Source organism: Rosa rugosa, chromosome 2 (assembly GCF_958449725.1).
Source record: "Rosa rugosa chromosome 2, drRosRugo1.1, whole genome shotgun sequence".
Taxonomy (NCBI): Eukaryota; Viridiplantae; Streptophyta; class Magnoliopsida; order Rosales; family Rosaceae; genus Rosa; species Rosa rugosa.
Genome location: NC_084821.1, coordinates 15070862 through 15094299, shown reverse-complemented (window position 1 = coordinate 15094299; position 23438 = coordinate 15070862). Strand labels below are relative to the sequence as shown.

Sequence of the window (23438 nt, the reverse complement as noted above, 5' to 3'; positions counted from 1 at the left end):
TCCCCCTGTATTCGGCGGTTTCATCAATTAAGGCTTGAGGACAGCCGCACCAGCCCTTTATTCAAAATATATATATATATATATATATATATATATATATATATATATATATATATATATATAAATGAGACATCAGATATTGTTCTTAAATCCATGTTTCATCTTTCCACGGATGATGAGCTAAAAAATCCCTTCTTCTTTTGGACAATGGTCTAGATTCAACAACTTATATCTTTATGGGAAAACAGGTTGCTTCATATCAGGGGTCTTAACAACACCACATTCCCCAATGAAAGTGCAATCCAACCCGAAAACTATAACGGGCCAAAGTCAATAAAGACATGAGTTAATTTTCCCACATTCTACCAAAATTTCTTCTATACACTAGCGATGTAAGTGAACCAACAGATTCAGCCGATCTCAATCATTGATATTTAAAGACAATGTTTTTTTTTTTAATAACAAAAAAATATATTTGATGCTATCCAATCATTTAAGTTGGTACAAGTCCACGTGTTCGGGGTCATACAAGAGGTGTCGAAAGACGACAATGCAAATAAGTAATGACAGCATAGTATTGACGGAATGTTTGATCTCTCTGCCAGAGATATGTTACACATTGACATACACTGAGCAGTCATGGTAACCCAACATGGTCAAAAACAAAAAACCAATACTGATGAGCCCAAATCTCACATGTAAGGTTCATAACAGATATATGTTGCAAATTGACATACAATGAGCAGTCATGGTAACCCAACATGGTCAAAAACAAAAAAACCAATGCTGATGAGCCCAAATCTCACATACTGATAAGGTTTATAACCGGAAAGAGTTTTTTTTCGACAAAGTTATAACCGGAAAGAGTTGATGCGAGTGCAGGCATTATTTCTGTTAATGAAAATAATAGAAAAAAGGAATCCATCGTATTCTTCAATTGGCTGCCCAATAATTCTGTACCTTTTGCCTCTCAATGAAGGAATCTACTGGGATAGGCTAGAAGGCTCTTAACTGTAGCAAGAAGTAACTGCAAATGAAGCTTGCAGTTCGTAAAATCTTGATGATGACAAGCAGGACAGGTTTGCATCATTCATGAGTCTGATATCATCCACCTTCTTCCAACTATAAATTTGCATTTACTATCAATTCAGAAGTCGCTAGCAGTTGGGAGAAACTGTAATTAAAGCACCAAAGTTAAGTTCTCTGTCTGCCTAAGGCTCTCGTTTTGCTGCGTGTCATACCCAGAAGACGTTTATATATTTGTTTGAATTTTGATGAATGCCTGCTTAGGATTTCTTCCACATATAGCAATTCATTCCCATTTTGAATTTGTTTGGCTTATTCGCAACTTTGACCTAAAAGAATAGACCGGTTTGAATTTGGACCACTGTTATGATAAGCTCAAATATTATTCGTACCATGAAACTAACTGATTAGCTCTAAAACTCACCCGCAGATGACTATTAAGAAACAATTTCAATCTGATATTGACTAATGTGCACTATTTCACTCATGGAAGAGATTGTCAAACAAAACCCTTGTTCAAAAGGAATGCCATTTATTGGAAAATTACAATTTTCTATGACAGTTTATATTCGACTAGAGCCAGCTTTTACATCTTTACAGTCCTCACCACCCAGAAAACTGGACAACCAAGTTCCTCAGGCATTTCCTGAAGCTTAATTGGTATTTTACAGAGGTGATTAGGAGAAAAAAGAAAAGAAAAAAAGAACCGTCAAACAAAAGGAGGAAAATGCCTGACTTTTTTTTCCGGGGATGTCTCTATATCATTTTATCTTTTAATTTATGATTGTCTCTACTTATACACATGATCTCCATATTCTTCCCTCTAAAGAAATAACGATGATGGAAACATCATCATGGTACCGCCTCCGATCCCCTTGTGGTATTTGAAGCAATTCGTGGAAGTCCATACCTGTGATTCACCAAAACCAAGTTCAGACGTCAGTGTTCTGCAACGAATAACACTTCTATTCTAAGAACAATTTCTTTACTATGTTAAGTACGTACCAGCTTTTTTGGCAGCACGAAACAATACTTCCTCTACAAGATGCTGTGCCGGATCTCCTTCAGGTTGTAATGTGATGAAAAGTTCAACTTCAGAAACAGCTTCTTCATTCGTGAAGTACTGATACAACCCATCCGAGGATAATATCAAGAACCTGTCTTTAGGGCCTAATCTGTGATGGTGGAGATATGGGAAGCAAGTGATGTAGGGGGAAGTCCCTATATAATCAATTTGGAATGCCTCTAGAAGTGCATTGTTCCATTTAGGCTGCAAAACGTTGACAGAAGAAGCACACACAAATAAGCAAACAAGTTTGCAATAAAAGCATTGTTAAACTAATAGCAGAGATCTTTGAATGAGCTAAAACAGATAATGTGTCTGTGCTTGTGTGCGTATATTAACATTTTGATCATGACAGGAGTTCAGGTTATCTCTTTCCCTGGATTAGATGGGAATTGAAAATGTAAATGAAGGCAAAAGTGCTAGCTGAAGTTTAGGGTCACATAAGACTTGCTTCATTAACCTCGACCTCCCCATTCCCCAAAGCATTACAATGTGGGATTCAAGGTAAATAAAGTTTTTTTTTTTCATGTTATTAGACTTTTTAAATCATCTTAGTGGAAACGATTGTTAATCTGTTGATATTGACCATAATTACATGAGATGAAATGAAATCCTAAATCAAGTTGGGCCAGAAATATGGTTGAAGAGAAGCAATTGTAAATTGTATTAATACCTGTTTGAGAAAGCCGGCACCAAAAGCTCTAGTGACCTTCAATGAACCTTTAACACGATCATTCATGACAGCACAAGCATCCTCTGGGTGTTCATTTCGGATTCTATGAACTTCCTGAAAAAAATGCAGCGTATAAAAGATGAGATTTATATTTCACCTCAAAAATACTGTGATCCATAAACTAACAAACACCACAAAAAGGGACATATAATTCACCTCTTGCTCGCTAGTACTGTGATCCATAGTCAGCTGAACAGCGCTCAAATTGGGAATTGCATTCTGTCTTTCGCCGTCCTCAAGATCATGTAATGTTTCCTCATTGATCCTCTCCAAATCCTGCCTAATCTTCCCAAGCCAATAATCCGGTTCCGCCTTCTGGGCCAAAACAACCCGACTATCACCCACATTCATCACATAAACATCCTCCCCCTTCATCAACATCACTAGAACACAAGACCCCATCAAGGCCAACTCAGGATTTTCCAAGAGCATTTTATCAGCAACTTCCAAATAGGCCTCCTCTGTTTTCCTCAAAGCTTGAGACAAAGCCTTCAAAACATCAGAGTGGTTAGTAGCCGATGACCCATCTTCGCTGGACCTATTCAGCTGTTCCTTCAATCTCCGATCAAGCTCAACTCTCTCTCTATCCCATTCACACCTCCACCTCCTCTGATTATCCTCCCATTTCCGACCGGAGCTCCGGTACTTTGTTTTCGGGTTCCTGGACTCCCTTTTCTTGGAATTGGAATCGAAATTCACATCCCCACTTGCACAAGGATAATTCTCTTCCTCAACAAACTGAGAACAAGCATCTGCCACTTGATTCCTTCCCAAATCACTATCCGAAACCGAATCCGAATATTCTGGGTGAACAGGAGAAGTCGCAGGCGCGGCCACCACAGCTGATTCAAGCCTCTCGTCCCAAATCAACCCTTTCAGCTCCTTATGGACAGCTGTGTACAGATTCGATAGAAGATAATCAGGCGCATCTGGGCCGTTGAACCCATCGTAGATTCCGACGAAAACCCAGCCGTCCTCCTCCGAAACCACGACGTGGACTCGATCCTCCCCTGCTTTCCCTTGCGCCCACTGAAGATTTTGACTCGACAACGACTCGTCGTCTTCCAAACTCCCCTCACTGCTGAAATTCACAGAGCTCACAGTCAAATTCTCGTTGTGATTTTGAAGCTTACTATCATGTAGTCCGCCGCCGCCGCCGCCGACGATCCAATCCTGATCTTTCACCGAAACGACGCGGTTTTTAATCGGCGCCAGAATCGAGTTCTGGCCGCGATATATCGTCTTCGATATCGCTCTCTGAAGAACCCGAATCAGTTTCCGCTTCCCCGATCTCGGCTTAAAAGCGAACCCGCCGCCGTGGGAGAAGCTCCTCTGAAACTGCTCCGAGTAACCCTTCTCCATGGGCCCGGAGAACAGCCCACGGTCGAGCGGGCCGGACATGAACGCCCGCTCGATTGGGCCGGACAGGAACCCTCGCTCGAGCGGACCCGACCCGGGGATCCCCGCTCCGAAGTTCCCCGAAATCGGTCCCGAATTGATCAGATTTCGCGGGATGGGCTGCAGCGGAATCGAGGCGAAAGAGGTCGAGGACTCGAAAGCCGCCGCCCTATCGATGCTGTTGTAAGAGTAGAGATCGACGACGGCCGTGGACAGAGGCGTAGACGTGTTGGCGCTGACCGAAGCTCCGGAGATGGTTTTGAAGGTGGTGGCCTCCTCGGAGTGGACTTTAGAAGAGGCCAGCCAGGTCGGGTCGGGTCGGACATAGCAGAAAGAGTGGCCGAGGCCCTCGTCGTAGGTGTCGGATAATACAACCGGTTCATCTTGGGTTCGACGATGAACTCCTTTAGCGCCGGTGAAGCAGACGCTAACTTTTCCAAAGCTGTTGCCCATCTGATCGGGGAACCCAAAGAATATAAATTTGAATGAAAAAATTTGGGCTTTTGATATGGGTGTGTGAGTTAATTAAGCTCAATTCATGGCCGATTGTGAGGAGAGAGACCAAGAGAGAGAGACAAAAGAGTCTGAGAGAGAGAGAGAGAGAGAGAGAGCAGACGAAGCTCAGAAGAAGAAGAAGAAGAAGAAGAAGAGGGAGAGAAGGAGGGAGAGAGAGAAAGCCGTTGACTTTGAGGCTCCTGTTTTGAAATGAATGGAAATGACTTTTTTTTTTTCCTTTTTTAATTTTGATTTTTCCGTTTTTATTATTTTTCGTATTGAAAATGCGTTGTGCTTTTTATATTTATTCCAAGCGTTGACTAAGGTTCGGGGATTTTAAGTAAACTCGTGGGCTTAGTTTGATTATTACCTTCAATGAATGCGAGTGGAGGCACGCGCGTGTGGGAGGCGGACATATTTGAACGGCACCGTGGGGGCCGCGAGCGGGAAGACGTGATTGAATTTGGTTCTTGGAGGCTTCTCCACGCGCGGAGGAGAAGCGTTGACATGTACGGGCGGGGTGAAAACACCGGTTAGGATCGAAAAGTCAAGGAGCAAAAGCGAATAAACAGGCGTGGAAAAACGTGCCACGATCACCGTTGGATGGGATTGATGAGATGCGAGGGTTGACGTACACGTGGCGTGGCGTAATTGATTGGCTGTGTCTGTTTGTCAACTCGAGCGAGGTTCCTCCCCCTACTTAAAACGCTGTAGGCAGCTCAGCTATTTAGAGCTTGACTTTTTATCTTTTAAATATAATTCCAATTTAAAAAAAAAAAAAAAAAATGAAATTAGTTAGAAATTTAGTTTATTAAATTGGGTGAGATGGGGTGGTTGCTGGGATCACTGATTAGGCTAAGAAACATTTAGTATGTGGGACTTTATTTATAAAGGCTTGACCAATTGGGACTTGTCCTTTTGTTGACTAGGATCATTTTGACAATCAAAATATTAAGAGGAGAGAGGGGTAGACGTCCGTCCGATGTCGATATAGAAAACACAAGACTTCATTTACAAAACTCTTCTTTATTCAAAAACTCTTCTTCTTCTTCTTCTTCCTTTTTTTTTTTTTTTTTTTTTTTTTTTGGAATTCATTTACAATGTGTAAGTGAGATTCCGTATTTATTAGGTAATCTCAATCTTTGATAATTATAATTTACATTTTTTTAATAACAAAAAATGTGTATTTAATGTTATCCAACCGTTTATTTGTGTTAGTGTAAATGCACGTTGGTGCTCTGAATCCTTCCGGAAACCGCCTCTTTTTCGCTTTAATTCAAAGTCCCTCCGTGGAGTGGGATTCAAAAAATGATCAAACGTCGAGGAAATAAGGGGTTTTTGACTGCTAAATACGCTTTTTACGCAAAAAAGAAGAGTGAAGTGCCTTCGGGATTCGTTTCAGACTGGGCTGAGCCTTAGCCCTTTCTTGCTCCCTTACTTGGTGGAGTGAACGGGAAGGGGAAAGGGTCGATAAGGCAGTTGTTCCACCGGTCGATGAGCGGTTCGTCAACAGAAGCATGAGCCGTAGTAAGTAGGCCTGGGCATTTTAGCCCGGATCGGACCAATCCGGACCATCAGGACCAAGCGGGGCTTTGAGGAAAAAAAAACACAAAAAAAGAATGCCCGGACCGTTTGAGTTTTAACAGGCCAGTCCCGGGCCCTAGTATCCATTCATCTGAAAGCCCGAAAAGCCCGTTCTCTAAATCCCTTTTCAGTTTTTTGACTTTTATCCCGATACCTTTCATTTTTTTCTCACTTTTTCCCCGATCCCTTTCTACTCTAGTTTCAAAGAATAGAAACCTTAGAACCCTAATTCCTAAAACTTTAGATTTCAATCTCCTTCATCGAACCCAGCCTTCAATCCCCTTCATGACTTCGTCGAAGATCTAATTTCCCAATCCTATCATAAACCCCAAGCCTCGTTTCAGAATCAAAACATCACAAAAAAATAAAAATCCCAACCCTCTTTCAATATCAACCCTTTCTCAGCCTAAACCCGATGAACCTTGAAATCCCATACTCAGTTCATCAAATCCATCCCTCATCAAATCCCATACCCAGCCTATCCCAGCGACCAATTGCCTTTCATTTAGATAGAACCCCAGCCCTTCAAATCTCCTCTATCCTAAATTCTCAATCCAAATCCAACCTCCCAATTCCAAATCGAAAAATCCCATGGAAACATTAATTCCCACTTTAGGGACTTAGATGGTGCCAGCTTCCGGCCATTCTGAGGGAGGTGAGTCGAATATATCTCTTCGTTCTGCAAAGAGAAAGCAAAGCAGGAGAAAGAAGCTGTTTCTAGAAATTTTCTAGTTCTACCACATGTTTTCCAGTTCTAAGACTTGGAACCCGAAAAGCCCAAAGGACCGGCCCTGAGGTTGGTTCATAAGAGTGGGTGTGGTTGGTTCCCCTGAGGTCAGATCTGTATTCCTAGTTAGAGGAGTGCGCCAAAGCAACCCTGCCCAAAACAGTTAAAGCTACGTTTTCACAAAGGAATCTTTTCTTCATATTCACTTACCTTATAATAAAAAAAAAAAGATTATATATTTCCAAAAATCCTCTTTGATAAGTTGGAATGAAGTATGAATGAAAATCCGTTCAAGCTAAATAAGTCTTTTAACTCATATAAAATGGTGGTAAGTTATTTTATTGACATGTGAGTATTTTAGTGTCAGAGAATAAATAAGTTTGAGCCCGAAAAATTTACTCCAACACGTGATTGAAAGTGATAACTCACCCAAATATATCATAATAAAAAAAAAAAAAACTCACTCTAATATACGAGGAGTTAGAACTTGGATTTGTTTTATAAGGTTAGTGGTTGAAAGCCAAGAGAGCGATCAGAGTCAATGAAGATGATGTTCTAATATTAAAGTACGAAGTATTTGAAGTAATGTCTTAAAATGCTTAGGCATAAATCGAATTATTTTTGGGAGAACCTCACTATAGCTTCTAAGCCTTGCATTATAAGAGATTGTAGAAGATTTGGGGCTAATTTGAGATTTTGTGAAGGAAGAGAGTTTGAACTAAGGAAAGAATGAATGGGAAACTTTTTGCAACTGTGCATCTTTAAAGGTACTAAAACAACTTCATTATTATTATTTTTTTATCTTTTACATTATCTTACGCGTTTCGCTGTCATGTCAATGAAACAGACACAACATAATTGAAAAAATTCATCTTTTAGGCGCCTTTGAGGTGCAAATTTTAATACATTCTTTTGATGAAAAAGAAAAAAGTAAATAGGAAGTTAACGAGAGCAATTACTTGTTGAGTATTTTTTTGTTTTTTTCAATTTTTTTTTCTTTCTCTCTCTTTCCAAAAAGTAACCTAGCTATATTCTATCTAACATATGTCATCAATATACTAGACCTCCTTTTGCCATCATCATATTGAAATGTGGTAACAAAACTACTCGGCAAATCATGAGGCAAAAGTAGAGAAATTCTTAGGTGGGGGTTTCCCACCACGTGGCTTTAGGGCCACCAATCAGAACAAAGAATTTTTTTCTTCTTTTCCAAAAATGTCCCTGTTCCCTAAATGTACAATACCCAAAAGACCCCCCTGCTAGGCAGTGATTGGTCTGCCGCATTGCCACGTAGTGCGGGTGCCCCACGCAAGTCTTTCTCGGCAAAAGTAAATGGTATTTAGGTACATGATTGCATTGAACACTTGAAAACAGAAAGGTTGGATTAAGAATAACCTTACCAAGCATTAACAAATATAAAATTAGAGTCTAGCTAAGTGAGCATAAGCATTAGGTTGTTAATGTTATTCAATTTTCATTTTGGCCAATTGTCAATGTTCATTAAACAATTGATATCTCAATTGCCACTGATTTCTTAGAGATTTCAAACCCACCATGATTTCCATATTGCAAGTGGAGAAAACCTTCCTAAGCCACCAGCACTTGTGCACATTCACTTGCTTGGGTCCCTGACCCACCTACTCTTTTTCCCAACTTTTGTCTCTTTCAGCAGGCAGCAGCTCCCTCATCCTTCTACAGTTCTACCAAAAACGAATCCAACCTAATTAGTATCTTAAAAACCATTATTTACTGCATTTTATAGACTAATCTAACTGAACTACTCACTTAAATATATGCATGTTGCAGTTTTGGCAGTTTATGGGCAAGGTCGGTCCTTTCTTACTCTATAAAATTTACTCTCAAAATAATGTTAGTGAACAAAAGAAAACTTGAGAAAGTGTAACTTAAATAATCATTAATTAAGAAGGGATTTTAGTATGTTTCTAACTAATTGATCAGAACATCTCTACAATGAAAGCTTTAATACTACGCCAGACATTTGTTCGAACTTCAAGTTCTAACAATAAAACAACAGATGAGTTTGGTGCAATAGTGAGAATAAGTTAATAATTATTCAACAGAACATTAGTTTACTTGTTTTTAATTCTCTATAATAGAGAAGATTTCATAATCTTGGACTCAATCTTCAGATACTATTTATGCACAAATAAAATGAACTGTTGTGCAATGAAGCCCCATAAAGTTGAATATATAGCTGCAGATATATTTCAATAATGAATGGCATGCATATCCAAATTCTTTTTTAGGAGCACAATTGGTATGCTTTGTAAACAACTCTAGAAGAAATAAAAGAAGGATAATGGCCTAATGCATTGACTCATCAACTTGCAGAATAAACTAATCTTGCTTTGGATCCTTAAATCATTATATTGTCATATAATAAAGAAGGATACATTTTTTAATTCACCTTTTCTCATTTTGTTTTGTTTTGTTTGGTGGGTTTTTTACTTATTACCTAGTGGACCTTTGAGTCCTCTCCCATGCCACCATGTTTTTCTTGACTAATGCTATCCACTTCAGCTAAACCTTTGTTTAAGCAAGCATAAGAAGAACCCAATAATGTGGATCTCATCTTTAGCATCAATCTGGGTTTTTCCTTATCATAAAGTTTGTTAGAAGTTCATTAAATTATAAATTATATGGTTTGATTATGTAAGCTAAGAACAAGTTACAAGGTCATATATAATCTTCATAAATACATGAAGACAATCTAGTGACTATAGACATTTACTCAATAACTCGAGATTTCAACTTCAAATTACTATATTTCAGTATGATTAAAAGAAGACAAAATTTTCAATTGAATATAAAAATAATGTAATCTGACAGTTTCTATTATTACAAGGAAATATAGGGCAGCACAGTAAAATAATGACATAGGGTTAAGAGAGGTTGTTCTGTTTTTGACTTTGGGTACAATCTCTTTTTCTTAATGCACATAGACAGAACTTGAACCTTAAAATACTATGAAGATTATATTCAGCCTGCAAAAAGAATGTTGATTTTAAGCAAAGTCAAGGAAACTTAATTTGCAAGGAAAACTGGCCGTGGTATTATATAGACTATTTGCAATTTCTGAGTATACCGGAAAAGACATTTTAATGAATATAAATGCCAGCCATAGAGCAAACACAATCTATAAAATTTGACCCACAAGAGAATTTATAGCAAGGCACCATGGTCACTATCATTAGGCTTATGCTTTTCCCACTATAGGAATCACCGGTACAATTAATTTAGACATTGTTATCTCTATTATATGCCATATATATATCTTCACATCTTACCTCTAAAATTAGCAACTTTGGCTTAAAAGGTTTGGCTGAGATTTTACCTACTTTGGTCATTCGCTCATTTGGGTAAAATTCAAAAATTACTGGTGTCTTGACTGAGTGAAAGAGGAAGTTCGGTGAAAAACCAATACAATGTGGAAACAATTAATCAGATTGGACAGAGAGGAGGATTGCTGTCTAGTAAAGAACATGCACAGATGGCCAGATTTAGATACTGTTTAAAGATTTGTGTGCACCCATCTTCATATTGGGTTCAATAATTTGATTCAATTGGATTACATGTGTGGATCATGCTCTCTGATTCAAACCTTTTCATTTGAGTATCTGGACATAAGATAACACATCTTTAGATCAATGATTCACTCGAATTAACATTAATTTTGTTTACCAAATTAACATTTTGTTTATCAAATTTACGTTTTGATTGATGTGCCCTTTTACCATTACAACTTTTGACAAATGTGTTTTTCTACCCAACTTGGATGATTGCCCTTAGTCCATTACTTTAAAATTTTCTAACAACCATCTCTTTGTCCTAAACAACAATATTTTTTTTCATGCCAATCACGCTAAATTACAATATTTTTTTTCATGCCATCTCTAATATACAATTGTTATTAGAGATTCTAATCTCCAATTAATAACTACATCCCCCCTCAATCCCCACTTATAATTCAATACATCTTACGACATTCATATTTGTATAGTTTTCTCTCAACCACAATATGATCAACATAAATGCGCTTAGGTCATGACATAATAGTAGTAATTTGCATTCGTCTTCTCAAAAACTTGAATATATAGATTAGGCTCAACAAGCTAGCCCAAGTTGGCCCAAAAAATAAAAAATAAATAAAGGTTAAGAAGAATGGAAACACAGCCATTGACAACTGGAAGGAAGGCTTGAACCACAAGGGCGTCATTGCAAGGTCACAGTGATAGTAATTTGCATTCGTTTTCTCAAAAACTTGAATATATATTAGTTCAACTAGGTAGCCCAACTGCACAAGTAGGCTAGAAAAAAAAAAGAAAAGAAAAAAAGATTCAACTTTCTGAATCCAATAGAAAACAAATACAAACATTGGCGCTAGAAGGAGGGTTCGAACCTCCGACCTTGTGGTTAACAGCCACACGCTCTAACCAACTGAGCTATTCCAGCTGTTGGTTTTATTTCATTCCATCTACATTAATTGATATAATGATAAGGTAATATGTAAGTTTGCACTTTGCAGAGACCACTTAGGCCCAACATATTTCTATGCCTGTTTCGGAAGCGAATAGCCCATTAAAACCAGTTATGATATTCCAGAATCCAACATGTGAGACTTCTTTCCTACGAGGATTGCAATTTGTCATGGTGACCTCTAAGAGGATTGGGCCTTGGGAGAAACTATAATGCTTGATCTTTTCTACCACATCAAAATTCATGGTTTCTTGATAAATAACTTATTCTCCAGGTCGAATCTCCAACTATACGTGCCTACTTCTCTATTAGCATATTGAAGCGGCATTGCCTGCTTAATTCTCAAACGGCACATGGCCATCTCAAGCTCGGCATCAAAAATAAATCAAGCCTCTTGATGGTGACAGTGCTTCATTATATGTTAGCAAGTTTAAAGGCAATAAGAGCATTTATCAATTTTTCACATGAAAAGCGAGAGCCGAGAAGTATTTTTGGATATTGATTTTTGGTGTTATGAAATATAATTGACGGGGCGGACATGACACGTCCAAACTCCAAAGCAAGACAATCTCCCAAAGTTTTCTAAAGGTTGGCTTTGATTAAAGCCTCACTATTTCGGATGACGAACCCTAAAACCCTAATGGGTACTTGGATCACAAAGTGCGAGTCCAAAATAAAATGTAGGGTTTTACAAATTGTCACTCAACTATGACTCATTCGACACTTTGGTCACTCAAGTAAGTCGGTAACCGTATATTTCGGTTACCGAGATTATGGTCGGTTTTGCCTCGGTTAAGGCCCAACCGAAGAGGATGATTGGGCCTAATATTGATAAACATTTATGTAGGCCAATCACCCATTCTGGGCTGTTTTTAGACCATTTTTCCTGTTCAGTTTTTACCAAATACATAAAAGCTATCAGCTTCTCTTTCAGTTCTACATTCACAAATTACAAGCTCACATATCATATGTGACTGATATCCAAGTCTAAAAGTTATTGAATATTACAGAACCTCAAATTGAAATAAACAAAAAGTTGCAAGTGATTTGAGTGTTCCAAAGACTAAACAAACAAAACAAAAACACAGCAGCTGCATCCAAATCTTCAAGTAGACTCCAAAGACTTGACCAAAAAATGCACAGCAGCTATATCTTCGATCTGGAAGTTTGCACCATCCAAATCTTCAAGCAGTAGTTGTCGTAGACGAGTTCGCACCTCCCAAATGCAGCGCAGCAGTTTCTTCAATGTTAAAACCACAAAAAGAATACAAATAGCCAAGTCAATATAGAAATAAGTTGATGTATTAATAAAAAAAAAATTCAAGTAAGCTAATATTTCCAGATTATACCTTTCTGCAGTTCTTCTAGATCCTTATACAAGGACATCTCATCCGTTGTTGGTTCTGAATAGAAATTAGGCTGCTCAGCTCTCAACCAATCACTAGTGCAAACTAGTGCCTCAACCATTTGAGGAGTGAGTGAACTCCTAAAGGGATCAACTACCCTTTTTCCCAAGCTAAATGCATTCTCACTTGCCACAGTAGAGCAATGAATTGCAAAAATGTCTTTAGCAAGCTTGGAAAGAATAGGATATGCAGCTGTGTTGACCCTCCACCATTGTGAAACATCAAACCCTTTGACTAAAGGATTGACATATCTATCTACAAGGTACTTGTCAACCTCGTTGGATATCATTTCATGTTCATTTTCGAGTCTTTCTTGCATGAGATCAGCAAGTATCTCAGCTTGTCCATCTTCTAGATCATCAAACTCAACCCCCTCCATTGCTGCAACACCATCTTGGGGGTTTGGTTGACTTAAACCCCCCTCACAGCCCCTATACTCATCATACATTCTCAACAGAATGTTCTTCAAGTCCCTAGTTATCTTCTCAATGGTGCCAGCTCTAACTCCCACCCTTAAAAATGCTGCTTTCTGATATTGCAGTTTCCAGCAATGGTCTAGGACATTTGCAATCACCAGAAAGTCACAAAATAATTAATAAGAGAACAAGTAGAAACTTATTCACACAGAAACTCTCAAAGTCACATACTAATTAATAAGAGTACAAGCAAAATAGATACTTCAAGTTCAAAGAATTTAAGCATCCATAAAACATAATTATACACAAGAACTGGTAAAGTCATAATCATAAACACCCATACACAAAGTCACAAGCAGATACTTCAAGTTCAAAGAATCAAAACCCAACCAAGCACACACAAGTTTAGACGTTTAGTTACCTAATCAAAGACCTCGATCACCTCTCTGCCTCAGGATAAACTGATAAAGCCTCAACTGAAATCCATGGTCAATACCTTCAAAGGACTTTCCTACCAAAACACATATGAACATATATGTTAGATAACCACGATCAATTTCAACCATGAAATTAACAAAATCAACAACAGATTCCATTTTTTTCATACAAATTAGAGCAAAAGGAGTAACAAGAGTAAAAAACTAAAAGGAGATCGATTTTACCTAATTATTTGTGCTCGGAAACACCACTTGAACACCGTATAAGTCTCTGAGCAACCACTTCAACCAAGCAAGTGAAGCAACTGATCTAGGGTTGGTCGAACGATTTGGGGATTTCAAAAATCAAACGATATCTGGGTTGAAGCTTATGTTGGTGAGGTTCGCATCAAGGATCGATTGTTGTTTTTGTGATTGGATTGGGGTTGGGTTGGTTCTGAGAGGAAGAGAGAGGAAGAGAGGGTCGAGACTCGAGAGAGAGAGGCTGCGGCCACAAGTCGCAAATGACCTAATATGAGTGACCCCTCTTAGGTTTCCCCAATCTCCACTAAGATCCAACGGCTATCATTCACAGATGCTAGAAATCAACGGCTTAAAACATAACTAGTATTAAAAATAAATAAAATATAATACAAGTATATATGTACGGTTGGTACGGTAATACCGTATAATTGATTTTACGTACCGCTACCGAGCCGCGTATGATTATACGGTACGGTAAAACAGAACCGGACCTTCCGGTTACCATTTCAATCGGCTCTGACGGCAGCGGTTCGGCCGGTTTTCGGCCGGTTTCGGCAAGTCCGGCAATTTAAGCCACCCCTACTGTCAATCACTTTAGTCACCCAAGGGGCATTTTATCTCACTTTGATCACTTCTCCCAATCATTCTAATACATATTTCTCAATTTTTCACAATTGGTTGAACGAAAATATCATTCATATTGTGGCAAATAATTTTTTTTTAACGAAAATGCTTGAGATACCAAATGATGTGGCACCTTCTATGTCATCAATTTTTCTACTAAGATAGTGATGATATGGAAAAAATACAATTATTTTATACTTCTCCTTGAAAATAAACAGATAAAAATAAAGGGTCCTTGACCCAAAGCCCCAAAATAAGGAAAAATTATCCCAATTACCCCAGCAAGAGATTTATGTTCCCTCATACCCAATTTAACATGAAAGGACCATTTCGCCCTCAAACCAATTAAAGAGTTACAATGACTGCCATCAACATCAATCTCAATCTCTCCCCCTTTCTCTCTCTTTCTCCTCCCGATCTGAAACTAACTCTCTCTCTCTCTCTCTTTCTCGACGAAAGCTCAGTAACCCATCGCACGGCCCTCCACTTCTACCACGAAAACGGTGTTGCTCACAGCGACGCCAAGCCTCAGAACCTCGAAGGCACCGGAAACTGAAGGTTTTCGATTACGGACCCTCCGATTTACCGGAGCAGCTCCAGGACGGCCTCCTCCACACGTCTTGAGGGACGCCAGCGTACATGGAGCCGGAGGTTCTGTACCGGGTCGGGTGCGACAGATCCAAGGCTGACGCGTGGTCCTGCGGCGTCATCCTCTTCGTTCTCTTCGCTGGACAGTTGCCCACGACGCCGGGTCTTTCTCTCCCCGTCGCCACATGGATCTACCACCATCGCTGTCGTCGTGCCATGGCAGTGGCGTAGGTTCATATTCACAGTAGTGGTGGCCATGGCTAATATCGAGCTCACTGGTGGTGAATGAGTGACGAGGTTTAGATATGATTCCAAGAAGGAACTGTTCTATGAGGTAAGCATGTAGCGGACCCGCAAATCACTAGACAAGTGCGATTAAACACCTATGAGGCTATCGTAGCAAGTTCACTGTTAGCTCAAATTTTTTTATTTTTTATTTTGGTAAAATGGGGGCAGAAGCCCAGAATGAAAGAAAAATGGAAGGGAAAAAAGGTTCCTATTAGGGCAATAGAGGCTTATTAAAGGTCTATTAGGGACTAATAGACATCTATTGGGGGGCAATAGACGTTTTAAATTGATGTAATCTCCTCTTTTTTTCTTTAATGAAAGTTTTATTTGTGTAATTTTAAGAAAATTAGTTCCCGTTTTGATAATCGAAACATCTATTGGGGAGCAATAGACGTCTATTGGGGGGCAATAGACGTTTTGAATTGATGTAATTTTCTCCTTTTTTTATCTAATTAAAGTTTTATTTGTCTAATTTTAAGAAGACTAGTTCATATTCCAGCGACCGAAAATTGTATTGGGGTGCAATAGACGTGTATTGGGGGGCAATAGAGGTTTATTCCCCCTCTATTGGGGGGCAATAGACGTGTATTGGAGTAGTAGATGTTTATTGCCCCTCTATTGGGAGGCAATACATGGTTGATAGACGTCTATTGGAGGGCAATAGAGGTCTATTGCCCCTTTATTGGTGGGCAATAGATGTCTATTGAGGTAATAAACATTTCCGGTGAGGTTTTCTAAAAGGTCCGATAGGCGGCGGCCGGCGACCGGAATCCGGCGAAAGTTGGCCGGAATCCGGCGACCGGTGACCGGATTCCGGCGAAAGTTGGCCGGAATTCGGCGGCCGGTGACAGGCTCCGGCGAAAGTCTCCTATGGCTTATCTCTCTTCCATTTTCTCTCTCTCTCTCTAAGTAACAAAGGGGTGAGGGGTAAAATGGTATTAAAAAAAAATTAAAAACAAAAAAAAAATCTTAATGGGGTATTAGGGAAGAGTCCCTTAGAGTGTATTGGGTAAGAGGGAATTAAAAAAACTTAATGGGGTAAGTGGGAAAAAAATCCCTAGAAATGGGGTAAATGGACAAAAACCCAAAAATAAACCTAGACCATTATCTCTTCCTTGTGCATTTGAGTATCGCACCTATTTCTTGGCCGTTCATGACCGGAGCCATGAAAGAGTGCTAGAACTCTAGGCTTCAATCTCAGATGAATCAGCCTTAATTAAAGGAAAAAATGCACCAATAGTGTCCGGACACTGTGAGGACTGTCAAAATGATACCTGAACTTACAAAGTTATCAATGTGATACCTGGACTCATTTTTTCGTATCAACATCGTACCTACGACCAAATTCCGTCACTGAACCGTTAAATTTTGCACGTGCCACGCACGTGAGTCACTTTTTAAGGGTAAAATTGTCTTATTACACATTTTTATTAAAAAAAAAAAAACAGAAGAAATTTCTTATTTCTTCTCTCTCTCCTCTCACTCTCCTCGCCAACACCACCACAACCAACACCAGACCACACCAGTCGATCAGTTCAACCAACACCACCGCCGCGCCTATCGAGCCCATTTCCTTTCTCGATCTCCGGCGAAACCCTTTTTCTTCCTCATGGTCCTCTTCTTCTTCACCCTCGTCCTCTTCAGCAATGGGCAACCTAACCCCCTGCATCCTCGTTTTCCAGACCTTCGTCAGCATCGTCAGCCTCCAACTTCACTCTTAATTCTCTGGCCTACAATTGCCTCTGATTGAACCCAAAATCCCCGGCTTAGCTCAGAGGGACGACCAATTCAGTGATGGGGCTTCACCGATTTACACACTCTCTTCGCCCAATGGGTTTTGGTCCAAGCATCGCGACGATGTTAGCTACAATCAGCTCCAGAAGGTACTCAAATTGATTGGAAATTATTGAATATAGGCTTGCCCAATGGGTTTGAGATTGGTAGAGATCACTTTTGTGTGCTGTGTTTCGTTTGATGAGTTTTATGGGTGATTAGAGTTTGAACTGGATCTTATAATTTGATGGAGGGGTTGTTGAGTTTCTGTATGTGTGGTTGTTCATGTCGGGAATGACAGAGGTGGTGTTTCATGTCTGGAATGACGGAGAGGTTGTTCATGTGGTTGTTGATGGTGTGGAGGTGGTGTTGCATGTCGGGAGTGACGGAGAGAATGGTGGGGTGGGATTGGAGCTGTGATTTGAGAGTGGAGGGCTGGCGGGGTATGAGTTTCTGATTAATGGTGTATACAAGGGGGTCGGAGGAGAGAACGAGAGTGGTGGTGGCTAAGCCATCGGCGGCGGCGGCGGGGGTGAACTTGGACGAGTAGTTCGACAGGCGGAGCAGGGTGAGGAGGTGCCTACTGTGATTCACTGTGGCCGTAATCGCTTAAGGCGGCGCCGGTGTTCTTCAAGGCCATGACGTAGCCGGACTTGCCCGCTACTGAGATGATTTGGTCGTAGGTACGATGTTGATACGAAAAAATGAGTTCAGGTATCACATTGATAACTTTGTAAGTTCAGGTATCATTTTGACAGTCCTCACAGTGTCCGGACACTGTTGATGCATTTTTCCCTTAATTAAAAGCCACCCAAAGTTGCCAAAAGTTCCTGTCTCCTTCTCTTACTCTCTTTCTCTCTCTTTTCATGATTTCTCCTTCTGACATTTGAACTTTATAGGCTTGAATTTGACTAGTAGCTATTTTTTGTTATTGCTAACAGTTTGAGATTGGGTTACATTTATAGTGCAGTTCATTGCGACTTTGTCATGTCTGTGTAATTGAACAAACTGTTTGGCCAAACCAACCAGATCTAGAGAGTCTCATGGTAGATGATCTCCTCTTGATGACGGTCATGAAACTTTGCAATAATTTTGAATTTTCTTGATTTTTAATTTTTGATAAAAAAAAGTTAATAGATAAAATCTATGTTAGCAATTCCTTTGATGAGTTGGCACCTGCCACATCATTCGGTATATGAATTTGGTATAAATATTTGGTGTCTCTAGCACTACTATTTTTTTAATGAAAAAAAATTAAAGAAGTGACTAAAGTGAATAACAGAGTTAAAGTTGAGTGACTAAAATAATATATTTAAAATATGAGTGACCAAAGTGTCGAATAGGTAAAAATTTATGATATTTTTACGTTAAGTGAATCACGCATATCGGACACTGGACAAGTTTAGTCTTGGACCATTGGACCATAGGACCATAGTTCTTTTGGCTTTTGGCTTCAGAGCTCTTCACGGGGGACATCCTTCATCGGATTGTACCCGCCTGTAAAAGCCATCTCAGTACTTCACACTGTAGATTTCCTCACCTCTCTGGCTCTCTCTCTGTCTCTCCTTGTCTCTCTCCCCTGTGTGTTCAAATAGCCCTCCGCACTAGATCTGGCCGTACACTGTCCCCCAATCGATCTCCAATGACATCGCAACGCGTGTGCAGCAACGTCTTCTTCAGCTTGTACCTGATCACCACCGTCAACTACAGGGCCCCACGGATGCCCTCTGTCATGCACTTTCTTCTTCACTTATTAGTTATTACGCCACCCTACCGCCAATTTTTTTTTTTTTTTTTTTTTTTCCAGTTTTGTTTTTCCGATATTATCGTAGCCTCCGCACACTCTGAACCAGCTATTATAACTTGCTGTCCCTCCCTTCCGGTACAAATTACAATCGCAAATTTAAACTAAATAAATTTTTTTTTTTTGTCAGATGAAAATGACCCATTTGTGCTGAAATCTCAAGTGGAAATGTGTGGTTCTAAAATCCCATGAGCTGGTTATGTTGGGAAGCAAGGAATGAAGCTTTTAGCTTTATATCTTTATGATTATGACACAAAGGCAACGAAAAATGGCAACAAGAATCAAACAAATTATAACCCAATTTCCTTCTCTCGCTCTATTCCCAGAAAATCTGCCTGCATTTTGGGTTTTATGCAAGAAAACTATATAGTAAAGGCTAAAGCTACCCAATTTCTTTACCAGTACTACTGCACAAAAAGTAGAGAGCAGAGAAAGATCAACCACAAACTTTGAACAACTTTACAGGAGGAATGCCGCAAGATCCAAGAAACAAAAAATGGTTCTTTCTGATATACATAAAATTATTCAGAGATTCACACAATCAACATTGTAAAATTTTACCAAAAACAAAAACGGCTGTGCTTTTTGCAGCCCAATTCAATTCAATGTGTGAAAGAAGAAGAAGAAGGAAAAAAAAAAATCTAATAATTATGAAGCAAAACAAATCTCATACCATTACATACAATGCTATACAACATGAAGCAACCCCCAACCTCCACAGCCCAGTAATGGCAGCACCCTCGGATTTTATCTCCTTAAAACCGGGCGGCGAAGAGAGTTCCTGCCCACTCATCGAATTGTCCGGTGACGGAGCACTGTCCGGCGTCTCAGCCCCGCCGGAAACTGGCGTCCCGGGCCTGGATGTGACTGCCGGGGTGCTCCCAAAAATCTCTTTGGGCAACAAAACCCTGGAAACTCCAAAAATGGCCACCGGCTTTTGATCGAACACCGTCTGGGTCACCGAGGCCTGGATGATTCCGGTGTTGATTGAAACGGAGCCGTTGTTTCTGCTGATGTTGAGAGTGTAGCTACCGGCTCCCACCAGCTCTGTAGCCAATGTGGGCTGGACCGGGTTCACAATCGACTCGAGCGAGCCCAATGGGTAGTAGGAATGGAGCACATGGAACTTCAACACCACTGATTTCTTATCCGCCGGGAGCGATTGGAGCCTCACGTTTGCGGGGAGGTCGGAAAAGGCAGTGTCGGTAGGGACGAAGAGTGTGATCCCGGCGCCGCCCTCGTCGGCCTCGAATTCCTCGACGACGCCGGATGCGGCGAGCATGGAGGCGGCGACGTTGAAGTTGTGGCCGTCGATCAGGGCCTTGGTGATGTTGAGGCCCAGCGGGGGCCGGGTCTCGGAGGCCATGAGATCGAAGCCGTAAGGGACAAGGAGGGAATTAACGGAAAAGATGCTGACATTGTAGGGAAGAGTCTTGACGAGGCCCAAAACGGTGGCGTTTGAGGGGGAGAAGGTGGCGGGGGAGCGGACGGAGACGATCCCGGTGGTCGGGTCGCGCGTGAGATTGACGGAGCCGAAGTCGTTGGTGGCGCGTCCGGTGGTCTGGTAGAGAGTGGTGACGAGTTTTCCAGAAGGGGGGATGCGGGCGAGGTCGGAGAGGGAGAGGTACTCTAGGAGGACGTGGTAGCGGAGGACGTCGGCGCGTGAGGAGGGGGAGAGGTGGCGCGTGAGGTCGGAGGTGGAGGAGAGGAAAGGGTTTGGGACGGCGAGGAGGGTGAGGGAGGAGCGGAGGGAGAGATCTGAGAAGATGGCGGCGGAGAGGAGGGAGGTGAAGTCGGAGAGGTCGGGGAAGGGGGAGAGGAGAGCGGTGATGTTGATGGAAAGAGTAAAGGGGAGAGAGGAAGTGAGGAGGAGGAAATAGAGGAAGTGGGTAGGGGTAAAATGGGGATTTGGGGATGTAAAGGCCATTGGGGGTGGGGGGGTCTCTCTCTTTTGCAGAGAGAGCGTTTGAGAAAGAGTGAGGGTTTTGGATTAATAGTGGAGAGGAGAGAGTGATGATGATGATCAGAGTGAGTGAGAGTGATGCGGTGATGGGGCAGTGAAGAGTGGGGAATAATGCTTTGTCATTTTTTTGGTGGGAAATGGGGAGGAGATTATGCCCACGCGCGGGGGATGGGGGCGTGGAGAGAACTCGCGGGTGCTAGCTGTTTGAAGGACAGGAGGTAAAGTAGTGGAACATGGGAAGTCCGGTCTACTGTTGGGGAAGGGCGGTGAGTTGAGCTCCGAGGGAACACATGGACTTCGACCGAACCAGCTCGGAAGTTCTCAAAGGATAAGAAAAAGCTAGAAGAAAATAAATTGGTTTGGAACAGTTCGACAGAAATTACCAAAAATTTTATTTAATTTTGGACAGTAATTAAATATGGCAGCTTTTTTTGAAATAGAAGTTGAATTCATTAGATCAACAACTAAATACTAGAGTCTAGCATAACTTACATAAGTCAAACTCGGCAAGAAAAACTAAACTAAACTATCTAAGCTAAAGCAGATCATTAAAATCTCTGCGATGCTCACTTTTAAGCAAGCTTATCTAAGAATGTATAAACATCGCCTTCTACGGAAAGAAAACCATTCAACTAGCCCTCCATTACCAATCACGCAATTGTGGTATAAGTAAAAAACTAGAAACGTCATAGAATACTCATAAAAGTCCATGCACTCTCACATAAGCTTCACCCCAATAACAGAATTTAAAAAATAGCTATCTCCTTTCCTTTCGAGTTGGAGTGTTTACCCACAGACTGCTTCTTCTTGGGAGACTTGTGCTGCTCATTGCCCTCATCATGCTTTGAGGTCTTATGCTTGTCACCAGAAGACGACCTATTCTTACTGCCAATAGGTCGCCCTCTCTTTCTCTTCATACTACCAGAAGTAGCCTCTACCTGCAATATCGGGCCCATGCCAAGATTTTCAGAATCTAGAATAAGGTTTCTCATACCCACAGCCAAACTCAGTTTCAACTTCTTAGGGGATATAATCAAGCCATCTTCACGACCTTGACGTTTGCCAGTGAGACACTCTGGAGTTCCAGATGTTTCCTGGATGTCACGCACCATAACCTGCCGCTTTTGCTTCCGAAACAAGGCACCCAATGATGGCTCACAGACCAGACTAGGGACTGGAGTCCGAAACACCAACGACGGGCACGGGGTAGAAACCCTAGCCCTCATACCAGTAATGACCCCGCTGCTGCTTGCTGTGCCAGAAGATGACCCACATGTAGACCCCTGCACCGGCATACCACCACCAATCGCCTCTGGTGCCATAGCCTGGGACCCCAGAACGGTCCGCTCAGCATCGTCATCATCCTCATCCAACGCTGGCCCTGAGCACAGCAGTCCAACATGTGTTACAAGGCTACAATTTGAATACCGCCCAAAAAGCTTGTCATACCGGAATTTGCAACGAAATTTGACTTCATCTTCCACCAGATACCATCGCTTGAATGGCAACGGTTTATTCAACGAGATTTCAACCCTAATTTGAAGCTTCCCAGCCTTCTTGGCATTCTTGTCGATCTCCTGGAAATCCCCCAGTGTGTATCCTATCATAGTCATGACTCTTTCCTACTGGAACGCCGGCGGGATCCCCTGAAGAGTAATCCAATACAAAGCCGTGATCAGGGGAACTTTTTCAACCGGCATGATGCCGTCATACCACGCCAACGCCACCGGAGCATGGTTATACCCCATGGTACACCGCGCCAGACCCGAACCCGATTAGTCGGGTCCGACAGCGTAAAGAGCACCCTTTGTTCCTCCGCTTCCTCCACTTGCAACGTTCCATTAATCCTCCAAGCGTTGCGGAACATCCCCATGAATGACTTGATCTTGAAATCACGGGCTGTGAGGAGTTTGCCCATTTGCTTGTCTCAAACCATGGCCCTGAGTTGGGCGCAAATCAATCTGTCTCTTGCCTTCAACGGTAGCAAGAGAGGAGGCTAGTCTAGCAGCCATGGCATCAACAGAGCTCATCTTGTTGACAAGGAGAAGCAAAGAAACCGAAACCCTAACCCTAAGTTGAGAGAGAGAGTTGGCGGCTCTAACTAGAGATATTTTTATGTTATTTTTATGGCAGCTAAAGTTTCTGAGAACATAAATAATCATATGACTTATGGCAATTATTTTTGTTGGGAAAATGTCAACAAGTCTTTAGAAAACAAAATAAATTTTGTTTTGTAGAATTGAATTATTATTACTTTTTTGGTACATTGAAATTCATTGATGAAGATTAACTTGATTATCTGGAAGAGCATAATATAACAAGTGATCAAGTGAGAATCTTTATAAACAAGGATTCTCAAAAGATTGACAT

General features: G+C 41.0%; 2 protein-coding genes and 1 non-coding gene across 3 annotated transcripts; all 3 read right to left on the bottom strand.

Annotated features, from left to right (window-relative positions):
• Positions 1–1520: 1520 nt before the first annotated feature.
• Positions 1521–4932, bottom strand: LOC133731491 (probable protein phosphatase 2C 4). Its single transcript, XM_062158858.1, has 4 exons — positions 2982–4932; positions 2766–2879; positions 2032–2296; positions 1521–1936 (listed from the first exon to the last, which is right to left on the bottom strand). The coding sequence occupies exons 1-4, from the start codon at positions 4674–4676 to the stop codon at positions 1821–1823; spliced, it is 2190 nt and encodes a 729-aa protein (XP_062014842.1). The 5' UTR covers positions 4677–4932; the 3' UTR covers positions 1521–1820.
• Positions 4933–11428: 6496 nt separating this feature from the next.
• On the bottom strand, positions 11429–11502 carry TRNAN-GUU (transfer RNA asparagine (anticodon GUU)). Its single transcript has one exon. It is a non-coding gene; the product is annotated as a tRNA-Asn (tRNA).
• Positions 11503–19586: 8084 nt separating this feature from the next.
• LOC133733266 (fasciclin-like arabinogalactan protein 4) lies at positions 19587–21059 on the bottom strand. The gene has a single exon (XM_062160911.1). It carries the CDS (start codon positions 21030–21032, stop codon positions 19773–19775), a length of 1260 nt encoding a protein of 419 aa, XP_062016895.1. The 5' UTR covers positions 21033–21059; the 3' UTR covers positions 19587–19772.
• Positions 21060–23438: the final 2379 nt, after the last annotated feature.